Consider the following 22,842-nt stretch of genomic DNA (forward strand, 5'->3'; position numbering starts at 1 on the left):
CTGAGCCAGTTCTGCTGCTCCAGCCAACAGGCTGACTAGGGATGTGGATCGTATCCACAGAAGTTATTGTAGCAGCACTCTTTACAGCAGCCCATTAACAAAACAAGCTATCCCAGAAACAGACTGTTGTGATAGTTGCTTTTGTTGCTTGTTTCTCTATAGCTGCTCCTTCTTTGCGGTCTCGTTTGCAGTGCAGTGATGAGGAAGAGCTTTTTAATGTTTCACGTAATGCTCGCCTACAGATGTATAGCCATAGTTAAGAAAAAACTCAAAGTGATCAGTATTAACTGATGCACCAGGAAGGGCAAAGCATCGACACCAGTAAGGCTTCTATTCTTTCTTCTCCTTTGCACTACATTTTTCTGCCTTACAAGTACTCATTCACTGTTTAACCGCCCCTTTGTTTTTTTTTTTTTTTATCCCTGAGCTGTATTTAATTGAACTAGAAATTGCATCTCCTTGTATCGAGTAAGATAATGAACTTCCATTAGTCAGAAGGGATTATCAGAATTTTTCAAAGAGTTTTTGTGGCAAGTGTGATTGATTTGTACAATATTGATAATAAACTTCTGCAGGACAGCAATCGCTGTTGAGTCACAACTTCCCACTCTGTCAGCTCCAGGCTGTCTTTGATCTTCATATTCCAGGGGAATATGGCTGGATAGCACAAACTGCATTTGATTCCATTCTCTTTAGGTTCGTCTCACCCCAGTATTTTTCCAGCTATTATTGATTATTGTGTCCTTGCCTCCTCAAAGCTATTTTGGGTAAAAATCACTTGGTTCCCTATGAAGTTTACCTGAGAAATACTGCAGGACAAGATCCAGGTGAAGCACCTCCTGAAGAATGTTATCAATTTACACTCCAGGTGTATGTGGACATAATACATGAGACAGCCCTGGTGTATTCTGCTAGATAGAGCCAGACCTGAATCTCTCCAAGATCTGCTTCTAAGGCTGTAACTTGTTCCTAGTCAGATTCTTAACCTCCCTTTTCCTCAGCTTCCTTACCCAGGAATAAACTTGTCTTTCTGAATTACTTTAATGCTTTGGATATAAGGTTTTTTTCCCTGAAGTGCATCGTGTTTTTGCTTTGTATTGTCATGCTCTCAGCTGGGCATCGTGCAACCGTTGTGCCCAAATAACAGAAAGCAATGGTGATATTTTTTTGTTCCTATTTGCAGAGATATTTCCTTTATCATTCTCAGTTCCAGCTGCACAAATCACAGCGTAAGAGCTATGCTTCTTTGAGATGAAAAACAACCACTCTGATGAAGCCAAGCGTAAAAGCATAAGGTATGCAAGGAATTTGGAACTAAAGTAACATAGATCTTAAAACTGCTGATGTCTATAAACACTGTTTTGCAACAGTTTCTAATATGTGAAATGATGCGCGCTGAAGATCACCAATCGATCAAATTATGTTGAAGAGCGCAAGAAGAGAGCATAAAGCAGAGAATGGCAGCAGTGCCTGGTTTGTACTACTTATCTCTGGTCTGACAGCATTTTCTGTCATAAATCTGTGTGGTTTATAACTTGGCCATAAAACCTTACTTCAGGCTGAAATATGGCAGGATACACTGCAGTTTAGAAATTGTGCTTTTATAGAAAAATGCATCAGTAATTTGTAAATTAAAATTGCAGCACTTTAAAAATTATTTACATTTCTTATGCACTCTTATAAGTTGTGCTTTTGGGGCTGGATTTATATTCCTTATAAATCTGTGGGATCAATCCTATTTAAAACTTGCTGTCTCCTTAGCTTCATCAAATTCCTTTTATACATACAGGGGTGAATACTTGTAGATTTGTAGAAAAATGCTCTTCCGTGCTTTTTGTAATTAAATGGGGAACGTGCGGAAACTTCATGGGGAGACGATGAGACTAAAGTGATTTTGGGGTTTGTTTTGTTTAAAAGACTGGATGTGTGTAAGGGTAAGAAGAATGCAGTTGTTATTAGCAGAAACTGAAGAAGGAATATTTACAATCCTTAGCTTCACCCCATTAGAAGTTATGAGATTTAGTGTCTGATTATCCCACGTTTCTTTTTCATGTTCTTAGCGCTTCATCTGATCCGCTTGGTACTGAACAGTCTTGCAGGCAGGAAACAAGGCATGTGGAGAGCAACAGAGTCTGGCAAGTCCCTGTGTTTCTACTGAATACTAAAAGTAGGTCAGTGTCATCTATTTTAAAATGATGTTTTTAACAGTGACACAACTAAACATTTAGCACATACATCCTGTAGCCCTCGATTAACAGAGAAACTACCATCTCTGTTTTAGAATTACGAGGTCTTTTTATTACTGGATCACTAATAAAATAACAAAAGGATGGTGGCATTGAGGGCCTAATGTGATCTGTACCATCTTGCAATCACATTAGAAATGGTCTGTAAATCAGTTTGACGGAGTTCATCAATTTGAGCAATATATGCTGGATACACGCCCCAGTACACACGCTGAAAGGGATGTTCAAATTACCATTAGTTCAAAATCCTTTCTGTTTTTTCTGCAGAACGTTGTGAACTCAAGTGGAAGGAACAGAACACAATCGGTGAAAGAGGGAGAGTTACAACCGGCTGACAAGAGACAAGTTACAAGCACTTGGCAATGGGAAAGCTTGGCAGTCAGTCGGTGTGCTGAGTGGCGAGTACCAGGAAGAACACCAAAAGGAAACTTGTAAGTCAAAATAGGTTGTAGTTTTTCTCTTTATAGTGGCTGGAGCCAGGAGAGTGGCTCTTGGAGGGCTGCTGGTTCACATCCACGCAGTGTTACAGGGCTAAGACTGTTCTGCCCCTGACTTTGTCCCCACAGACTGGGGGTTATCTGCAGGGAGGGCAGCCGGAGCTATTGCTATCCAGGTCTGGAAAGAGGAAGACTGTGGGTCATAAGTGGATTTAAATGACAGTAAGTACGGTCCCAGTTGTACGCATCACCTCAGAGGTTCAGCTTCTTGGCCTTAGATGTTTTAAGGTAATTTCTTTCTTCTAGCTTTAATATTTGTCTAATGAGAGCCACATTTCTTTACCTGAGATAAAATGTTTCGTGCAACAATTACTTGGAAGAAATTAGAGCTTTAATATTTGTGAAGCAAAAGAAAAAATTATACCGTAACTGAAATCGTTTTTATTCACAGACCCAAAGTAACCCAATAATTCACACTGTGAGGTTCCCTATACAGCACTAGCATCGTCCACCTCCTTGGTCTGCAGGGACTCGCCATGCACGTGTACTTTACAAAAAAGGGCCAAGTGTAGCTTTAGTCTTTTCAAGGGGACAATTTTTTACTCTTGGAACTCGTACCCCACCCCTACTTCAGTGCAATCTAGGATCTCTGAGATCAGCGATGACCTTGGAACAGTGGAAGGCAGAGATTTTTGCGGGTGCAGCGTTGTAATATTTGTGGCTAGTATGGCTGGTATCGTAGTAGCTGGTTGTGTAATTTCTTGATTTCAGGAATTTGGTCGTGTTGTTTCAAGCCACTGTTGCCTCAGGAGAGTTGCTTCTTCAGCCTCTTACAGGACTACAAGAGGCAAAACAAAACACAAGCCCTCCAGCCTCACTTTGTCACTGAAATCTTGCTGCTACAGCCAGGGATTGCTTTTGGATAAACTTTGCCCTCCTTCCTCCCACCTCTGATTAAAAAACAGCAGCTTGATAGCACAGCAGCAAATGCACATTAATATCAAACAGAATTTTCACTATCATTTTCATATTAACAGGAGATGTCAGAATGTAAAGTTAGCTAGATCTGCACATGGGACCATTCTTGCTGTTAAAAGCTTTAGGCTGGAGCGGAGCCCAACATTTTTAAAAGAAACGCAACATTTCCAGATCAAATATTAATTACATGCTATATAGAACCATATTTTTCAAACAAATTTTATAAATAAAAAGCTAGGCCTTTCAAACCATCAGCAATATTAATTTTTGATTTGAAAGATTATGAAAGACAAACAACCACAGAGCTGTGAATTAGAAAAATACTGGCCTAGGTTGCATAAAAAACTCCATTAAATAAATACCAGAAGTTTTCACTATGAAAATTCAGTGGCATTATACTTTAAAAAACCATAATAAATTAACCATCCCATTAATGATACTCGAGTTGTTTTTCACAAATCACATACACATACAGGAAGTCAGATGCCAGCGAAGGCTACACACTGGATTAAGAGACAGTTTGACAGGCAGTACTCTCGATACGCTCTGCTCCTTCATCGTAACTTCCTGACTGTTGTTGCAATCATCAGATGTTCCCCTTCTCCTCTAGGTTGCCCAGCTGCCCCAGAAGGTCCAACACCCTGGAGGGTGACATAGTGGGTGACCGTGACTGCGGTCTCGTACATTCATCCCTCAGACCGCTGGTTTAACCTCCGGGTGATGTACAGTGAGTGGTTCTGGTTTCCAGTCTGGTTGGAAAAAATGAATGTTGAATGTCCGCGCCCAGTTCTCAAACACTCGTTTCTCTGTGATGAAACGATGATGACTGCCCTTTCGTCCCCTCTCATGTGAAATGTACATTGTGCATTCGTCAGGTCCCAGAGGTTCATAATAATGATAAGGTACTGAAAGATGATTAGGATCCCTGTGGAAGAAAGAAAATAGGTGGAAGCCCGCAATGTTCTTTTTTACTGATTGAAAAGATGCTATCTTTAATAAGCTGATGGGCTCAAATCCACTTTTTCTTCTAGTTAAAGCAAATTTCTAGGTAGCTGTATTTTTCTTGCATATTTAATGCATCAGAATAGGGCAAAGGTGTTTTCTTTGCTCTTCCTACTGCTCTCCTTTAATCCCCTCCTCCCAGTTAAATGAAGGACAGCAGTAGCTCAAAAACAAGAGAGAGTGCTGCAGGGCTGTGTTACTGCTCGGAAATTTGAAGCAAACTGCTTAAAAGGGATTTGTATCTAGACTGTGATTGGTAAAAAGCCTTGCAGAGGTATTTACTGAACTGGGGGAAGGGAAAGATAGAGGGGAGCTGGTTATCTGTGTCACATCGGCTCAGTTGAACATGCCCAGCATGGTGGATGAGGTTCTGAGTGCACAGCTTCAAGGAGCCTTATCTACGTGGCAGGCCAGTGATACAGTCTGCTGTTCCTGGATTTCTAATCAAATATCTGATGCACAAATGAGTTCTTTTTGATTTTGCGATTGCAACTTTCATGTATCTAAGCTAGACTTTAAAACTGTTTACCCATAGTGTCCTTCTGACCCTGTAAGCCCACTGGCATTAACCAGCAGGAGACGTGTTCTCCTATGGTGACATATAGGATACCCCAAAACCAACTAGATATTTAGGATACAATTAATCTTAGCAGCTCTAACATCAATGTTTTGATGTTATGTTCTGTAAAAGACACATTTGAATTACAATACACCAGAGAGATTCATTCTCTTTTTGTTTTATTCTCTATATTCCTGCTGTTTTTACTTCAGGCACAGGCATCTTGGGCTGACAAAAACTCACACAACTGTCTCTGTCATAAAGTCAAAGAGAGAGAGCTGTCCCAGAGAGAATAACCCAATTGCACCAATCTCCACAGTTGCTACCACCAAACAGTTTTGTAGTGGAGGAAAAGTTAATCCAAATATTCCCATTCAGTGAAGCCAGGGGACTGCTCTGTGTTAAAGCCAGAGCTGAAAGGGACCCTAGTACAGAGCAAGCAATCTCACGCAGACCCAGCACTGTCAGCTCTAATGTAGAGTTGATTATTTTCATTTTGAAGAGCTAATATTTAAGCTCGTTTTCAATTGAATGCATCCACAACCTGTCAGTATTCTGTCCTGGTCATTATTTTTACTATGCGATTCTGTCACCCACGCAATTCCCTAATTCTTCTTATTTTACCATTATCCATATTGTATATGCAGCAGTAATGTATGATATTGGTGCTGCTTTCCATTTGTACCTTAGATTAACGTTTTAATTCAATCAATCTAGCTTCCTGGTAACACAACACGGTGATCAATCTTACAAGACCAGAATAACAATAAAATTACATTTCTAGGATAAGATGGAGTCTAAATTTGCTGTATGTATTCTCACTGCAATATGTAAGAGAGTGAAAAGAAATCCTTCAATACCTCAACTACAGAAAACATATTTGTAATGTAAAAACTACCCTTCACATATTTAAGACTTTTTTCTTTCAGCTACAACTACGAGATCTCAATCTTCAATTTATTTTTCACATCCTTTTTTGATACATTGGACCTCTCATTATAATCGCTTAAACAATTCATTTGTATGGTTACTGTAAATCTAACTGGCTACGTTAAAAATGTGATTTACTTTTTCTTAAGAACTGCTAAATAAAGAGGCCTCTGCCTCGCTTAGGCTGCTCTTCCTTTCTGCACTGAAGCTGGATTTTACTCTTGTGTTCTCAAGGGTGAACCTGCATTGCTTGATGGATATTTACTGCTTTAAAGGCAGGATTAGTAAAGTCGAAATCCTGTCTCCAACAGACTTTGAACAAATGCAGTCACAGTGGAAATAAGGTAACTGCAAAGTGAGCCTGCATGTACCTCTGGTTCGGATCCTCCCTCCCCTGCCCCACTCCACCCCCTTTTTTTATCAGCTGGGTTTGCAGAACATAAACTGCAAGAAGGGAACGCAGGAAGTGGATCCCTGTATGTCTCTTCCCTATTCCTTTACTCCAATCAGCAATGGATGATGGTGATCGCTGGAGTCACATTTCTCATAGAATGTGGATCAGGCACAGAGATGAAGGAGAGGAGGGTTCATAGTGGTCCCCTTCCTTCTCCCTCACTTAGTATTTACCTAGGGTTACCTCTCTGAAGCAACGTTTTGAATCCTGTACTTCCCAGTAAGTGCTTTATCTCTTACGTTATCAGTATTCTACCCATGGATATTTTAGCAATGGATTTCCCTTTTGAAGACAGGGATTCTGCATTACATCAAAGGCTCTGAAGCTAACACTAGAGTATCCTAAGTGGATGTTAGCTCCAGGCTGCAGCAAGTCACTGTATTCTGTGCAACGTCCTGTCAGAAACGGTTCAGAAATGCCTGTTGCAGAGGGCCGGGCAGGGGAGAGGCAGAGGAGCATGGTCTGGAGACCGAGGTGGTTCCAGGCATCCCCTGATGGTTGCTCTTATGGCTTGTACGCAGATCTTCTGGCTGAACTGGAGATGAACTCGATGCAAAAATGAAAATGCTGGTGGCTTCGGCCCTATCCAAGGCAACTCTGCAGCTGACTGAGGCTTTGAGGCTGAACCCCAACTGTTAGTATTTTGGATTTAGGAACTCTGGAAGGCAGTCAGGCACCTAGGGCTTTTTGTCTGAATCTTTCTCCTTTCATAGGAATTCTGGATTCCCCTAGATTGCATGGTAATAAAGTTTGGATTTGAACTCTGGCTTAAGTAACTACACCATAACCCAAATTAACTGTACTGTGTTATCTTCTAACTCTGCAATTAGCTTGTGTCACCAGCAAATGAAACGCATGAGTAATTTCTATACGGAAATTGCTTGTCACCTCATTTATTAACATTAAAACAGATGCTGTTTTATCACTGACTGATACTGGACATTAATCAGTATTTTGTCAGACTTTGCATGCATATTAATATCACAGCTGGGAGGAATCTAGGAAAGTTCCTCTGTAAAATACACCAGGCTTGCTGCCTAACCGCCTGCCAGCACCGCGGCCGTGCGAGTGCCTGCACCCAGCGTCACTCACGGACTGTTTGCCACTTGAGTGCACATTTTCCCACAGATGGTGTCCACCCCCAGTGAAAGCTGAAAATGCACCCAACGGGGTTCACCTCAAATGAAACAAGGCAGAAAAAAAAGGCTATATCCCCCACTGCGTTCTGCTCAACCTCTTCCTTTACCACTGAAGGGCTGCTACAAATCAACCCACTGAAACTACATGTACTCACAGGCTTTGTAAAGTAATTCGTAGTTTGAAGGGTGAATTTCGAAGCTTCATTAACATATTGAGTGACGGGGGAAGAGCTGTGCCAGGACTATGAGGATTTCTGGATAATTTTTTGCCTTCTATTCCCAGGATTCTGTTTTCTTGACCTCTATACTACCCTTGTTTTTCAAACCAATTATTCATTTTGTTATTAAGTAATTAAGGTAATGACGACATGACTATCTCACATGCAGTTTACAATCCTGTGAGCCCCAATTTCTTCCATCAAGCCCCTCACAAGACCCATGAAGTGGAGCTGAAAACAACTGCTTCTCTGTGCTCGATTTAAAGCAATTTAAAGTGGAGAGAGGGAGGTAAGAAAACACTAGATTTAAAAGCTGTACCCAAAGGAATAAATTAAAGGATTTCAAATGCCAATTTTCAGGCAAATTATCACAGATGGGAAACGGCCTGGCAGTCAAATGAGGATTCTTACAGGAAAATTATCTGGCTCTATAATGGGACCAAAGATGATTCATATTAGTTAAAATAAGGACCAGAATTAAGCCTTAAGTTTCTGTGAGTTCCAGAAGGCCCATAAAGAGGAGGGGAGTTAGAGGGCTCTTCTAACACCCTGAGTTTTGCTTGTGTGCACGAGTAGCCAGAGGTATCTGCAACAAACCAACATCTCACTGCTGCCAGTGCTGTAACGGAGAGGGACTGGAGTTATTTCAAACTGCATTAAGGGTTCTCTGTGTCCTTTCCATCAGCTGAGCAGCTGCAAAGAAAAGCAGCAGCACTGCAGTTCCTTCAGGAATTTTGGTGTTGTCTCCGCACCCCAATCTGGCCGCTGATGTAGGGAGACTAGAGGAAAGTCCTTGATGTCCCAGCACAGGAGGGAGCCCTGTGTGCATGGGAGGTGGTCGAAGGAAGCTGAGAGAGAGAAATGCTTCCCATCTGGGGTGCTGGTTTGCTCCAGCGAAAGGCACAATTGGGTCTCCAGGCACTGGCAAGATGGCTTGTCTTCCTTGTGATAAAATCTTTGCAAAGCACAAGCTTTCATCTTTTTGGGGCCAGGCAAGTCAGGTGTATTTAACAGCGTGCGGGCAACATCAAAGCCATTAACCTTAACACCATCACAGATCTGTAGCAAAGTAAAGGGATTCACTCTTACCTATAGCTTTGCTATGAAGTACTGGAAATTTATAATTATCAGGTCACCAATAGCGGTTCAGCGATAAAAATCAAATGTCCAGTGAAAGTAAATAGAAATGAATCTAAAACACGTTGTTGCAATTAATAGTGACAAATCTTTTAGTCTGTACTCCAGACTATTTCCCTGCATGGGTGGGAAGCAATTTGGTTAATGATCTTAAGCTAATAATTTGTAGCAGAATCAACACTATGATATTCACGATACCTTTGAGATGTCCTTCACGTTACGGATATGATACTAATTATTTCCATGACAGTGATCACCCACACTCATTACTTACTCCACAAATTAATACTTAAAAAATAATGAGTATCTGCTGAAGTTGTAAATTTGGTGACATTAACTCTGAAGAGAAATAAAAGTTTGGAGTGTTTTTTCTTTTTTTTTACATCTTAATGATTCATTTCTTGCAGAGCAGCTGAAGTACCTACAGCATCACCATACATGAGAGAGTTAGGGTGGGGGGCTGGGGTTTTGTTTTGGTTTTCGTTTTTAAATGGTAAATGTGTATTTGGTCTGACTGAAACCCAGGAAATATGGCTTAAAATTATGGACTATTTCTTTATCTCTACTATGCTATTTCGTTGTATTATTTCTTTGAGAAGAAGCACTGTTTAACTTCTTAACGAATGGCCAAAGAGCAAACTAAGCTTAACTGTATTTATGGCATGAGGTTCCTTTCACAGATCTTCATGCATAGCTTCTTCCAGGCATAGCAACTACAGTTATTCCCTTCATCATCTGGGGAATAAACCTGAAATAAAGACACTATATTGTTTTGATTAAAAAATGCACTTTTCCCTTTTTATGACTGGCTAAGCATAATTTTTCATTAAGATTTTTTATGCATGCAGTAAGCACTATTACATCTATCAATGGTAGGACTGACTACAGCCTTACTGGTGTTATAATTTAATATTACATCCATTTGATTTCAATATATCAATTCTATGAAAGCTTTTCATAAGTTCTCAGTGACAATTTTAGCCTCCCTTAAAAACAGTTGGTTGTATTTTTTAAAAATTAAGTATATGTATCTAAACTAATCTAACTTTGCCTGTAAAGTTATGATTGAGCTTTACGATGAATTGCTGTCTTCTGCATTTTCAGATCATCTGTTTAAGAATTCCATGTGCCACTGGAATACAGACACCTCTGAAGTAAGAGAGAGCAGCCACTTACAGAAACTGAAGTGCGTCTTGGCCAACTGAAATGACAGGGGAACTGAAACGCTGTGCTGTTGAAGGTATTTATGTTGTATGGAATATCTGATCTAGTTTGTTATTTTCCTGGGAGAATTCATGATGAAATCTGGCAGTACATCACAGCATTTATCATCAGTGTTTTGTTATAATTTGTAGAAATTCTTACAAAGTGGAATTTAGCGTTGACATTTTATATTGTAATTTCTTCAGGGATTTCTGCTTTGTGCCTAGGACAAATGCAGAGTCCAGAATGATCTTTTTCAATGCTCAGAAGAAAAGTCAAAGCAGTCCTGTTCTTTGATAGATGAGCTAACCTGTCACTGCAGCCTTGCTCCCCTTGCCCCTGAAAGGCGTCTTTGAATTAGTTAATGATGAACCAGACTTAAGTGAGATCACTGTATTTGCCACAGAAAATTCAAGCACTTCTTAGTGAAAGGGATTTGAGAGCAGGTGATGAAATGTTACGCTGATGCCGTCGTTCCAGACTGGCAGTACCAGCACCTTGTATTGCTGGGTCATCTTAACAGTGCAGACAGGATCAGGACAGGGTGTGGACATGCAACCTCATTTTTCTGAAAAAACAGAGTGTGAAGCCTAGTACGGCATCACAGAATCATAGAATGGTTTGAGTTGGAAGGGACCTGAAAGCTCATCCAGCTCCAACCCCCCTGCCACGGGCAGGGACACCTCCCACTGGACCAGGCTGCTCAAAGCCACGTCCAACCTGGCCTGGAACAGCTCCAGGATGGGGCGGCCATGACTTCTCTGTACAACCTGTGACCACCCTCACAGTAAAAAATTTCTTCTTAATATCTAATCTAAATCTCCCCTCTTTCAGCTTTAACCCGTTCCCCTCATATTATCCCTGGAAGATTGGGATTCATGTTACCAAGATACAACAACTTTAATTTGAGTTGTGCAGAAAGTTCAATTTAGAAACTAGTCACTGTGAGAACTCTGTTCCTTTATTAACTGAGAAGGAGACTTCAACAACAACTTAAAAATAATGTTTTCCAGCACTCCTTTTTTCAGATTAATTTTATGCCAATTATTGCATTACTTTTAGCTGATAAATATTCAGAGACTAAGAAACCAACAAGATGGATTAATTCTCCCACACTACAAACAAAATTTTTAAATATTTTATATAACATAATTAAATGCTGTTTGTTGTTTTCCGAATCAGATCTTGGGACATGTTAATTAATTGCTTTAAGAGAACTGAAGACATGTTGCAGAGAAAAAAAATTTAAAAGATTCAGATATTTATCAGTAATGTTCAACCTTGTAGGCTAATAATGGTTCCAAAATAAATCCTACCTGCAGAAATCCGGTGGCACCATGCCATAAACATTTATCCTGTCACAGAGCTCTAATGCGATAGTCATTGTGAACCAGCCCGTGCTAAGCCAAGTGTTGGATATCTTCCTGAAAGCAAAAACATAATTAAGTTTCTAGGCTGACAAATAATTCTTGAGATACCTGAAGCAATTTCTGGGCATTTTTTTTCATTCTTGTGAAAGGTTATGAAAATTGGGCAACCAAGACTACTTTGCTCATTCATCTTCTAATGATTTTGCTAGTGCCTTCTGTCAGTGGACTAATCTATGCAGAAACGGCCCTCGCTGTAATTAATTTTAGGCACAGCAATGTTAATATTTAGCTGACCTTTTGGTAAGTTTACCTTAAGTGACTGAAACTTCATGTCCTATATTTATATTCTTCTGCTAGAAATCTATACACATCCATAACCACCTAAAGGGAGTTTACACACTAAGTGCTCAGGAAGATGCATCAACGGGGATGAAGAGGACTGCTTAAAATGCCACCTCCCGCAGCACAGAGACGTCCGTCTGCTGGAGCGAGGTCCAGCCTCAAGTGCTTGGTCTGACCATCTCTCCTCCCACCCGTCTATGAGATAGTTTCTAGAAGCTCCCACCCACTGCCTGCTGCCAGGAAACTCGCTGTTAGCTGCAGCTACACCTGTCCCTGAGCCAGCCTGGGAAAACCTTTATCCTAGGTGCTACCCCTCTGCCTCCCTAAGCCCCATCCCAGCCTTGTGGGACCTCGGGATAGGAATAAAGGATCTGCAATGGAGCCCTCTGAGTCAACTCCTCTCCTGGTTGCCTCTGCAGGCTGGGAGAAATCTTTAAAAGCACAACTGATCCCAAGAATTATTTATCCAAAATAGGAGATACCACCATGTAACTGCTCACACATGTAAAAGATTTACAAGCTGTGCTTAAGTTTTGCTCTGTCACAGGTTCTTATCTGCAAAATGGCAACAGCGGCATTTGCCCTTTCTAGCATTTGCCTGTCATTGCGGTTCAGTGTGTAAGATTTGGGTGCTCCAATGGTTACCGGTTGCCTGGCACATGCGCTGAAACTCCAATTCGTGTGTTAAGCTCCTGCACAGCCCCTCTTGCCTGAGGAGACCTGGCAGTCTTGGAGCAGGGTGGTCTAGGAGATGCAAGTGAGGAGCAGCAGTTCCTAAAGGTGTGGTAAAGGCGTCTTTGGGATCAAGTCAGGATCAATCAGGCACTTCTCTTGAGTTCACTCAAAGGTCTAGAGGAGACTGTGACGTTAGAGGAGACTGTGACTGGCTCTCCTTGCATCCCTTACTAAAGCTGAGGCACAGTGAGAGCAAGCATAGGCTCTCGGACAGCTTGTGTGCTACGTCAGACTGTACTGATACATTAACCTACGCTAACACCATTCCACCACAACCTACATCTGCCTGACACCTGCGAAAAGTTGTGACCCCCCCCAAAAAAAGCAAGGCAGAGAACATGAGGTTCTCCTCAGAGCAGTCACCTGGGAATTCCAGGTCCTAACCCCAGTTCTCAGGCCATCTTTTGTAGTTTATTCAGTGGTAGCGCAATGCACGACAGTCCTGGAAGCCGGGACCTGGAGCTACAACAGCTGCAGCAAGCAAGCACCAGCAATCACAAATTTGTAATTCAGCAGGCGGGAGCCCACCGTGCGGCTTCCCAAGCTAACGCTGAGCACGTTGGCTCCAAGTAGGTTGGCTCCAAGTAGGTCACCTTCCGGGCAGCAGGAGGGAGATGTTTTGAGCACTGTCAGACTGAGGAATGCCTTGTACCAAGACTTCCCATTTCCTCAGTGAATTAGACTATTGCAAAGGGGGGGGAAAAGAGTGATAGATCAATGCTGGCTGCTTAAAAGGCACTGCTGGACATCAGGGATTCTTGAACCAAAAATGCCTGAAGCTTGCTGGGGAGCATAGGTAACTTTTCTTGTCCTTTGTGGGTGACCTGGTAACGTATGAACTCTGGAAACATATGTTTTTACTGCCCCTGACATACAGACTTCCAGACTAAGCTCCCATTCGGAGAATAGCATGATTTAAGCATCTCATTAGTTCCAATTATGGGGCCTTATTTATTTTCTGAATTTGCACTTAAGTTTAGGGGGTTGGTGCAATTTGTCACAATGTCATAGCTGGGTCATAAGCTCAGCAGAGGCCTTCAGGGACTGCAACAATTCCAACCAGTAAATAATAATTTTTGGCTCAAAAATTATTAGGAAGGGGAAAGCTGGGAGAAAGCCTAAAAAACTTGCTTTCCTGCCACTCGAGAGTTTCTGAGTCTATGAACTGCTAGGTAATTCAGGAACATAATTCAGGGTAAGAGTACTTTGGAGCTTGCACTGGTTTAGGGGTCTAAGACCTGACATTCCAAATCCGAGGGAGCTGTTCTATCCAGACCACGACCGAGGCGGCTGGGCTTTGCCAACCTAGCTGGGCTGTCTGCTGGTTTACTTTTCTTTCCACTTACACACACGTATGCCATAATTTAGTGGCTGCAATAAACAGGAGATTAAATGAGTTTAAATAAACTAGCTTAAAAGCTGAAGAGCGAAATAAAGATTTAAAAACTTACTCAAGTACCACTTTGGCCTCTTTAAATATCATGTCTGTAGGACAGCAATATAGAAACAAGGTTAGTGTCTTGCCTTCTCATAAAAGATCTGAACAAGAGTCCAACAAAAGAATACTGTTTTTATACCTAATCAGCTGTAATGAAAGAATATGAAGAACTGTCATGTGCTTATTAGGGGAAATTATCAGATATTCTTTTATACGATGAACTAACACATTGTGCTGATAATTCTGTAGTGCACGCTAAATTACAATTAAAGGCCTTTCTGCTCCACCAAAATCTCATTTATAATCTCTATGGAAATACTTTTCCTGCAGTTATTTCATTTATGCTTCTTTTATCTAATTACTATAATATTGGTTCTGAATCATATTTTCTTAATGTACCCTTATTCAATTATAAAGTTATTTTCAAGTACAGTTACTTTATAGTACCAAGTATATTGCTCTGCAGCCTTTGTCATTCACCATGCCATTTTAATAGCAATGTTTTCTGAAGGTTTCCCTTCATTTCACAATCTGCTTTATTTTTTTTTAAAAAAAAAGCACAATACATCAAATTACCTTTTCTCGCATCATTTTCAAGACAGAAATGAATGGTTTGATTATTGCAACCTTGCAATCAGGGTTCTCTCTCCCTCCTTTTGTTTTTTTGTGGGCACTAATGTCAAGAGCTTGGCAGAAACCTCCCAGGGAACAGCGACATTCCGGGCTGTACAATGTTCTGCTCCTGCCCCCACAGCCATATAAATTTTCTCCCCTTAGAAATTCCTCCCTACCCATGTTTCTTTTAATCTTCCCTCTCTTTTTCTGTGCTGCCTATTCATTTATTTTCATCTCCCGTTTTAATCTTCTTAGTCCTTCAAGTCTGCTGTATGTGCCCTCTAAAGAAGCGGTTCATACACAGCAAAGCCTGCAATTGCTTAAAAGCAGCAGGACCTGCTCGGGAGGCTGAATTTTGCTGACATCCAAGTGCCCCTGACTCACCCTGGGAGTTCAGGGTGCCCACGACTGGCTCCACTATAAACTTGTTATAATGTCATTAACGTCTCAAATGCTTTGAGGATATTTCAGGAGCCAAGACTGAGCCTGGTGCCTGTGCAGGAAAAGAAACACACTGAGGATGAGCACAGCCGCAGGCCTCCTGCTCCGGGTGGGAGATGTGGAATCAGCAAGAGCAGCTTGCCTGGATCTGCCCACGAGTATCAGGAAGGGAATGGGACCCTGGCTGCCCATGGCAGAGCTGGCCAGACTGAAGCAGAGGAGGCGAACTCTTCACCGAAAGCAGGGACAGCATGTGCTCTTAAAATAAAAGAGTAATCCAGAAAGGAGGTGGCAGTGTGCATTCCTTGGGTACAGAGTCTGACCCCTAAGGCTCGTGGTGGCCCGTGTCATAGTGCAACTACAGCTCTCTTAACTCTCCTGCCTTTGTAAATACTGGGCATACAGATAATCCTGTGCACTTCTCTTGAAAAGTTCAAACGCTTAATTCAGCTTCTCGCTTTGCTCTACTCTGGGTCAACAAACCTGGAAAAGACAGTAACACATCAGAACCAGCAGGGCATCTCCCTCTGCTACGTTTCCTTCTCATTCTGGCAGAGACTCTCAAGCACTGATTTGAAGATGAAGAGAAAAGGCCCTTTCATGGTGAGCAACTGACCGAGCTACTGTGTGCTCTAGTGTTAGTGCGAGTCAACCAACAGCTCAGAGACGAAGTTTGATCCACGGCAACTGAACAAAGCTCTGCAAGCAAACCATGTGGTGCTTGACAGACAAAGGCAGCAAATGTGAAGCAAAGACAGAGTTGCCACCAGCTAAGAAGATACAACAGTTTCTTCTAACACTGGGTTTGCTTTTGTTGGGCAGCCCGAGAACAAAAGTTCAGGCCGCTGAGCTCTCCCTGTCCACAAGAGGACTGAGCCCAGCTCCACGCTTTGCTGCAGGCGTACAGTTTTTGTGAAGGTATAAAGTCTCACCATGAGTTACTACACAATAAGCCTAACTCTTCATTTGTACCTATGGGGACCGCGTTCCATTTTTACAGTAGCATCTTCAGAAAGGAAAACCAGGAGTTCATTAAAAATAAATATTTCTTGCTAGGAAATGTTTGGTTTAAATGCCCATTTTCAAACACCGTATGTGAGAACACTCAGGTCTGCAGTGGGTCAGTTATTAAAAATTTGATTTGAAGATCAGCCTACAAGTCGTAAACAGTCTCATGAAGATGTAACTATCGTAATAACTTTCCTTTTCCCAGCTGGAAATACAAGATGAACTGTTCTGAAGTACCTAATGTATGACTAATGTTTATTTGTTTTACAAGAAGCTTTACAGCTGCAATGTTTCAAGAATGCTTAAATTCAATAAACAGCTATTATAATTCACTGAATGGTGGCATTTCCTCTATAAGAAAATATAACCTATCCATTCTGATTTTTCAGAATCGGTAAAAAAAACCTTTCAGCTATATTACCCCAAAGTGAGATTTAAACAGCTCCTATCTCCTTGGCCGTATAAAATGTACCTCCAGGTTCTGATATTCTAAGTTGATGAGGCACTGCTCCATAAAAATTATTTTGATGCATATTTTTTACTTATGTTACAAGTGATGTTATTTGGCATGTCATACCGTATTACAACTCATGAGGCAGAGGATTTAATGGGTGTGAGGGTCTCTCTGAGCAGATCTGAAATTGGTATATATAAACTATGTTATTTTACGACTGTATGACTTCCCCCAAATGTATCCACATAAGTTCTCACCTGTCTTTCCCAGTTTCCCGTTTAAAAAGGTCATCAAATTGAAGCATCTTGTGGCGAGAAATCATGTAAGCTTTTAATTGAGGCAGTATCTGATTCATCAGCTGCAGGTTATTATAAACCAAGCCTTTACCATCTCTCCTCATGTAGCTGCTCGGACCCCAGAAGATAAAGACAGCACCGTGACTCATATTTAAGAGTTCGTTACGATTCCGCAAAATCCTCTGAATACTGGAGTGTGCAATGACGCGAAGGCTTGTTTTGTTTCCAACGTCTCTTCCATAACCTCGAGTAGGTGCATCATTCATTCGTATTACACACTCCGTCTCGTCGATTCTGTCACCTTGTTTACTTCCCAGAAGGTGTCCAGAGCTGGTTACCAGGGCACAACTCTTGCAGTGCATTTTTAAAGGCTGCAAAGACACACATACCTCAGAATTAACTATAAACATCTTCCCATTCACTACATGAGAACCATATTTTACATGTACATGGCACATTTTACAGCAAAAATCTCAAGAGGACTTTACATAAATCTCACCCAGAAGTCTTCCCAAGTAACTGGGGACACATTACCTGTACATTTTGTAGATGCGGAAAATGGGGAATAGTTGTATAGCCTTTAAAGTTCCTCTGTGGATTTAAGTCCACTGCTTAAATCCTCCTTTCCACCGCTGTGTCATATACAGTAATCACAACAGCTTCTATAATGTTCCCAGCTGCATAGGATTGTATTTCTTCCACTTGCCAGAAATGAGCTATAATTAGAGCACTTCTTTTAATTCTTCCTCTTCTGATGTTTCAGGAAATAATCCTCACAAGCACAAATGTGAATAGCTTCTCTACCTTGGGGTCAGGGCTTATTGCTAAGGGAAAGGTCACCCCTTGGTCCAGTCCTTCCGCACCATCTCCAAGTTGGTGCCATAACCACTGTGATGCTGCTGTACCTCCTCCGTGGTTCAACAGTCAGAGCTGGTCATTAATGTCTGCGTACATTTTACATGTCATGCACTGAATTTTTTCTAGCTTGTCAGGTCACGCTTAAAAGTTACAGAGTAAAATGGAACAGGGGGTGCCTGCTCAGTGAGCGTCTGACCTAACAGAATCAGGAGAGTAAAATGAGCTTTCATGAAAATGAAATATAAATCATATTACTGTAGCGTGCCACCAACAGGGATATCAGGAAGAAGAGTACAGAAGTACATCTACTACACAGCACTGGAACTGAAAAGGTGCATAGGGTTAACAGTATTCCCAAAGTGCTAATTTCTAACAAGAGTACAATAAATTGGGAGGTAAAGACTGGAGGTGTGCCCATGAGACAGTATCTTGAGCATTTAAAACCAGTAACGCCAGAATAGAGAGCACACAGAGAGTGTACCTTATCGTTTCTTCACAAAAAAAGAAAAAAAAAGGTAAACGTAACTGTTTGCTCATCAGTTTAAAGTTCCTTGGAAAGCCATTTTTAGTTCATGAACATTTTAATCTACTGATCTTCCCTACAGCTGTCTGTCTATCAGTATTTTATTTTCATTGTTAACCAAAAAGAATGGCATTCCAATCCCTTTCTGGTGATGAACAGGCATATTTAATTCCAGCAGCTCCACCAGAGATACCACACATGCTGAGAGCAGCCGCCCCCTGCACCGCGGCACTGGCCTGATCCTGAAGGGCACCGAGGAGGTGACAGTATTTGTTGGCTCTTGGGAGCACTAGCAGTCTGAACCCACCTTTGACAACAAGCACCTCAGTAATTCCACGGCAGCTCACTGTTCGTGCCACTGCAGACACAGCCAGCGTGTCTCCTGGTGTAAACCTGGTGGGTTTACTAGCAATGAGGAAGGCTTAGTATCAACTGCATGAATGCAGGGAATCAAATGACTAAATCAGCATGATCTCAATCCCCTGCTTGGAAATGTTTTGGCCCCTAGCATAAGAAGAAGAAGGATATTTTACTTAAGTAACTTGTTTTCTTTGAAGGTAGTAAGAGGTCACAGTCCGATTATTTTTTCTATGAGAAAAGCTAATGAATAATAAAGGGGTTTTTTAAATTAAAGATAAAATAAACTATAGAATTTGTGTAATGATACAACCAGTAACATTTGTATCTTCATCTTCCCCAAACAATGAGGTCCCTTTTCTTTCACGTACAGGGATTGTAACGCAGAGCTAATGATATGGGTAGAAGGGTTCCTGCCTTTGTAAGCCAAGGCTCCTAATGCAGTATTTACATGCATTTTCCTTTAAGCTTTCATCTGCCACTTTGATGAATTACCTAGCGAAAGGCTCTAAGGTGAACTAGCTGCTCCACCACCATGCTTGGGAAAGCAAGATGAAGTGCTAATGAGGTTAAAGGAAATGTAGTCAGCACCAATGTTAATTCACATGGGTTTGAAGATCCCTATAGCAAGACATTTTCACCTAAACAATCTCTGCTGGTTTTTGGCCTACTGAGCTACAACTTATTTATTTCTTTTAAAGGCCCTGCCAGAGAATCCATCAATTGTTAGGAAACGAGGGCAACTGTCACTGGAGCTGTGGGAACGTGGGGAAGGGGCTGAGAGAGGGGATGTCAACATTTGCTAGATGATAAACATTAACATCCCCTGAAACATCTGTCCCAGATCTTGTTTGAAAACTGTTCCTTCTGGGAAAACGTCTTCAGACTGAACAATTCAGGTATTGCCCAGCTACTTCTTGAATGATGTATGGGGGCTGAGCCCGCGTAGCTCGCTGCTCCAGGCAAAGCATTTTCAGTCACCTCAGATTCTTTCAGTCAAAACCTACAAAACTCGCACCTAAAAATTGTCAGAGGAATTCACAGCCAAGAGCCACAACATTCCAGTACCAGCTGTTTATAATGCTTTGACAACAGCGAAAGCAAGGAGGGGAAAAAAAGCTACTGGCTGTAATGTCATCGCATTGGGAGGCAGCGGCTGCACCAGAAATGTCATCTACTTAAGCAATAATAATGGAGGCACGAGGCAGTTCTGTGGGATTGATGACCAGCTGGGAAAAGTTGATGGCCTGAGAATAACCAGGGGTCATTAAGCCAGAAGAACATTAACTCTGCAGAAAGCTCTCTGTTACGGTAATTATTACAGTGATGTTTAGACAAAAAAAAAAAAAAGGCAAGACAAAAAGAAAAGCAAAACCATGACATGCCAGCTACATTTTGGGTGTTTTAGGAAGGCGATGCAGCTCTTACTTCGTGAGCCTTCCTTCAAAATGCCTAGAAAAGGATGGGGTGAGAAGATGATGAGGGTTATAGCACCTGTATTAATCGTATTGACATGTAACATGGAATGCACGTGAAAGCTGCTGACATTTAATGGCATCCACTGTTAAAAAGCTGCCACATCTTTGGATGTACGTGAGCCCCTTGCACATCAGGGCAGAGTGTGTGGCTGCTTCTACTGCACAAGCCAGTCGTGTCCATCCACAGGACACTGTGAGCGAGCCCAGCACCAGCCAAACAGCCCAAATTACCTCTCAGTTCCAGTCACGTAAAATACATACAGGGAGAGAGAAAGAAAAGAGGCTACAGGAGAACAAGCTCACAGTGCTAGAACCCCAGAAGACGGCAAAATCAACTAGTGCTTTCCCTGGATAGCTGGGCTATTCCAAGGGAATGGAGGGAGCAAGTGAACCTTGCTAGGTGCTGGTAAACCCCGTAACAGCGCCTTGGGGCCACAAGAAGGGAGCGCAACCTTGCACTGCTCTAAGTACCATGGTCCAATCTGGCTCCTGGCAGCTTTTACTTACACAGATTACAGCCCTGTAAGTACTTTCACCGTGTCATATCCCTCATTCCTTTACTACCGACCAACCGAGACACAGAAACAAAAAAAAGCCACAGTTCTATACTGTTTCTGTATTTTCCAATTTCAGGCAATCCGCTCTATTATTGACTTTAAAATCTATGTTGTCCAATGATAGAAAAATGTTATTTTCAGGTACTTTATTGTTCGGAAAAAAAAAAATCAATGGTAAAATGTTATTCCTGATTCAAAATGTTACTCTTAGAAATAATTATTTTCTTTGTGATGAAATCAGATGATCAATTCTATTTTATTTTAGTTTTTTTGCTTATCCAAGTATTTTGATATTAAAGCCAAGATTTAGAAAACAAGAAAATTCCCTCTAGTAAAATCAGGAAGACTGGCAAGCACACTTTTTCCTACACTGAGTACTTAATGACCTACTTTCAAGACCCCATGGGTTCAGATCACTCCATTATCAGTAGCATAAAAGTTTCCTTTCTATAAATAAAAAATACTTTATCTTGGCAATGATGACCTGGCCAACACAACAACCAAAACTATGAGTTCTTCGAGAGTGAAGAACAGCTCATCACTGAGTTCAGCAGAAAAAGACCACCTGTCAGTTCATCAGCACCAGCATCCCTCGCAGATACCTCTGGAAATGTTACAGATGACTTCTAAGTGTATTGGGAGAGAGGAAGGGAGATTGAGAAAGGTTAAATATCCAAATTCCTTTTGGATACCTGACCTTTAACTAAGCATTTGAGACTGGAAGTGCAAAATATCAACAAGGTACTTGACAGCTATGTCTTTCTCTTGCACTGCAACACCTCTGCAGCATTTTGTTAGCCAGCGCCAGCATGCTTGTCTTCTGTCTGATCTGGAATGAAAAGCTATAGGGCTTCTTCACTCTTTATTAACTACCTGAACCGTATTACTGAACCAACAACCTCCTCTGCAGGAGCTCCCAAACTGACTGCTAATGTAAAAAAGCAGTGGTAGAAATAAGATGACTGATGTACAGGAAAGCAAAACTGTTTCCATTTTCAATTGAATTAATTCAGTACAGGGCTATATTAATGGTTAAAAAACTGCATTTAAGCAGTACGAAAGACAGTCTTGCTGGTTGAGGAGAAAGTGAGACTATTCCAGAGCCGTCTAGCTTCTGTTTTTGTCATAAAGCAGATAATTTCACTGGCAGGAATTTCACATCTCCCCTACCCAGTGCCCATTGTGCACAACGGAGACCTCGTGACACTCGCTTTGTGTTACTTCAGTACTTGCTTTTTACGTTCCTTGCCTTGTGCACAAAACTTAATCAGCATTTTATACATGATGCTAATGAACCCTGTGTTCACCTCATGTTCAATGTAATTTATTACTTATGGCTTGTTCTTGATTGCTGGGTCATCAGCCACTGGCAACAACACTGAGTAATTAATGCATTACCAGTAATATCCTATTTTGTCCTGGCAGCTTCAGCTCGATTTTTTTCTGGTTTTTGTAGCCTGGAGCAGCTTTAAGGTTTCTCCCAGGCTGCTGCCTTGGGACCACCGCTCTGCTAGGCTGGCTGCTCCTTCCCAGCTCTCCTCTCCCAGAGGACAACACCACCGCCACAGCAGACACTCCCAACGCTGCAGGAGCTCCAGGCACCCCCAGCCCATTCCTGGCACATCACAAACAGCTGCTCCAGCTCTCGTAAGCCCGTCACTCACCACTGCTCCAGGTATAATGCTTCTCTTGCCATTACGTCTGTCCCTCTTGAGCAAGCTAGATGTATTTCTAATGGTTGCCTCCTTCCTTAATATCTTCCCTAGAGGACTGATGATCTTAAGGCCAAATCTGCTTTACTTTGAGAAATTGGCCTTAAGTTGCGCCAGGGGACATTTAGATTGGACGTTACAAAAAATCTTTTTACCGAAAGAGTGGTGAAGAACTGGCTGAGGCTGCCCAGGGGAGTGATGGAGTCTCCATCTCTGGAGGTGTTCAAAAAATGCGTAGGTCATAGAATAACCAGGTTGGAAGAGACCCACCGGATCATTGAGTCCAACCATTCCTATCAAACACTAAACCATGCCCCTTAGCACCTTGTCCACCCGTGCCTTAAACACCTCCAGG

At 41.7% G+C, this 22,842-nt stretch overlaps 1 protein-coding gene across 2 annotated transcripts in view; it reads right to left on the reverse strand.

Annotated features, from left to right (window-relative positions):
- Positions 1-3,108: 3,108 nt before the first annotated feature.
- ST6GALNAC5 (ST6 N-acetylgalactosaminide alpha-2,6-sialyltransferase 5) overlaps positions 3,109-22,842 on the reverse strand; it is a 71,137-nt gene continuing 51,403 nt past the window's right edge. Inside the window, exons 3-5 of one of the 2 annotated variants that reach the window (XM_069862893.1) lie at positions 16,964-17,373; positions 11,620-11,727; positions 3,109-4,586 (exon numbers count right to left, since the gene is read on the reverse strand). In XM_069862893.1, coding sequence (XP_069718994.1) covers positions 4,355-4,586; positions 11,620-11,727; positions 16,964-17,373 — 750 coding nt within the window. In that variant the 3' untranslated portion in view covers positions 3,109-4,354. The remainder of the gene's footprint in view (positions 4,587-11,619; positions 11,728-16,963; positions 17,374-22,842) is intronic. The other variant, XM_069862894.1, reaches the window with a different exon arrangement.

The sequence above is a fragment of the Phaenicophaeus curvirostris genome, chromosome 8 (assembly GCF_032191515.1).
Source record: "Phaenicophaeus curvirostris isolate KB17595 chromosome 8, BPBGC_Pcur_1.0, whole genome shotgun sequence".
Lineage (NCBI taxonomy): Eukaryota > Metazoa > Chordata > Aves > Cuculiformes > Cuculidae > Phaenicophaeus > Phaenicophaeus curvirostris.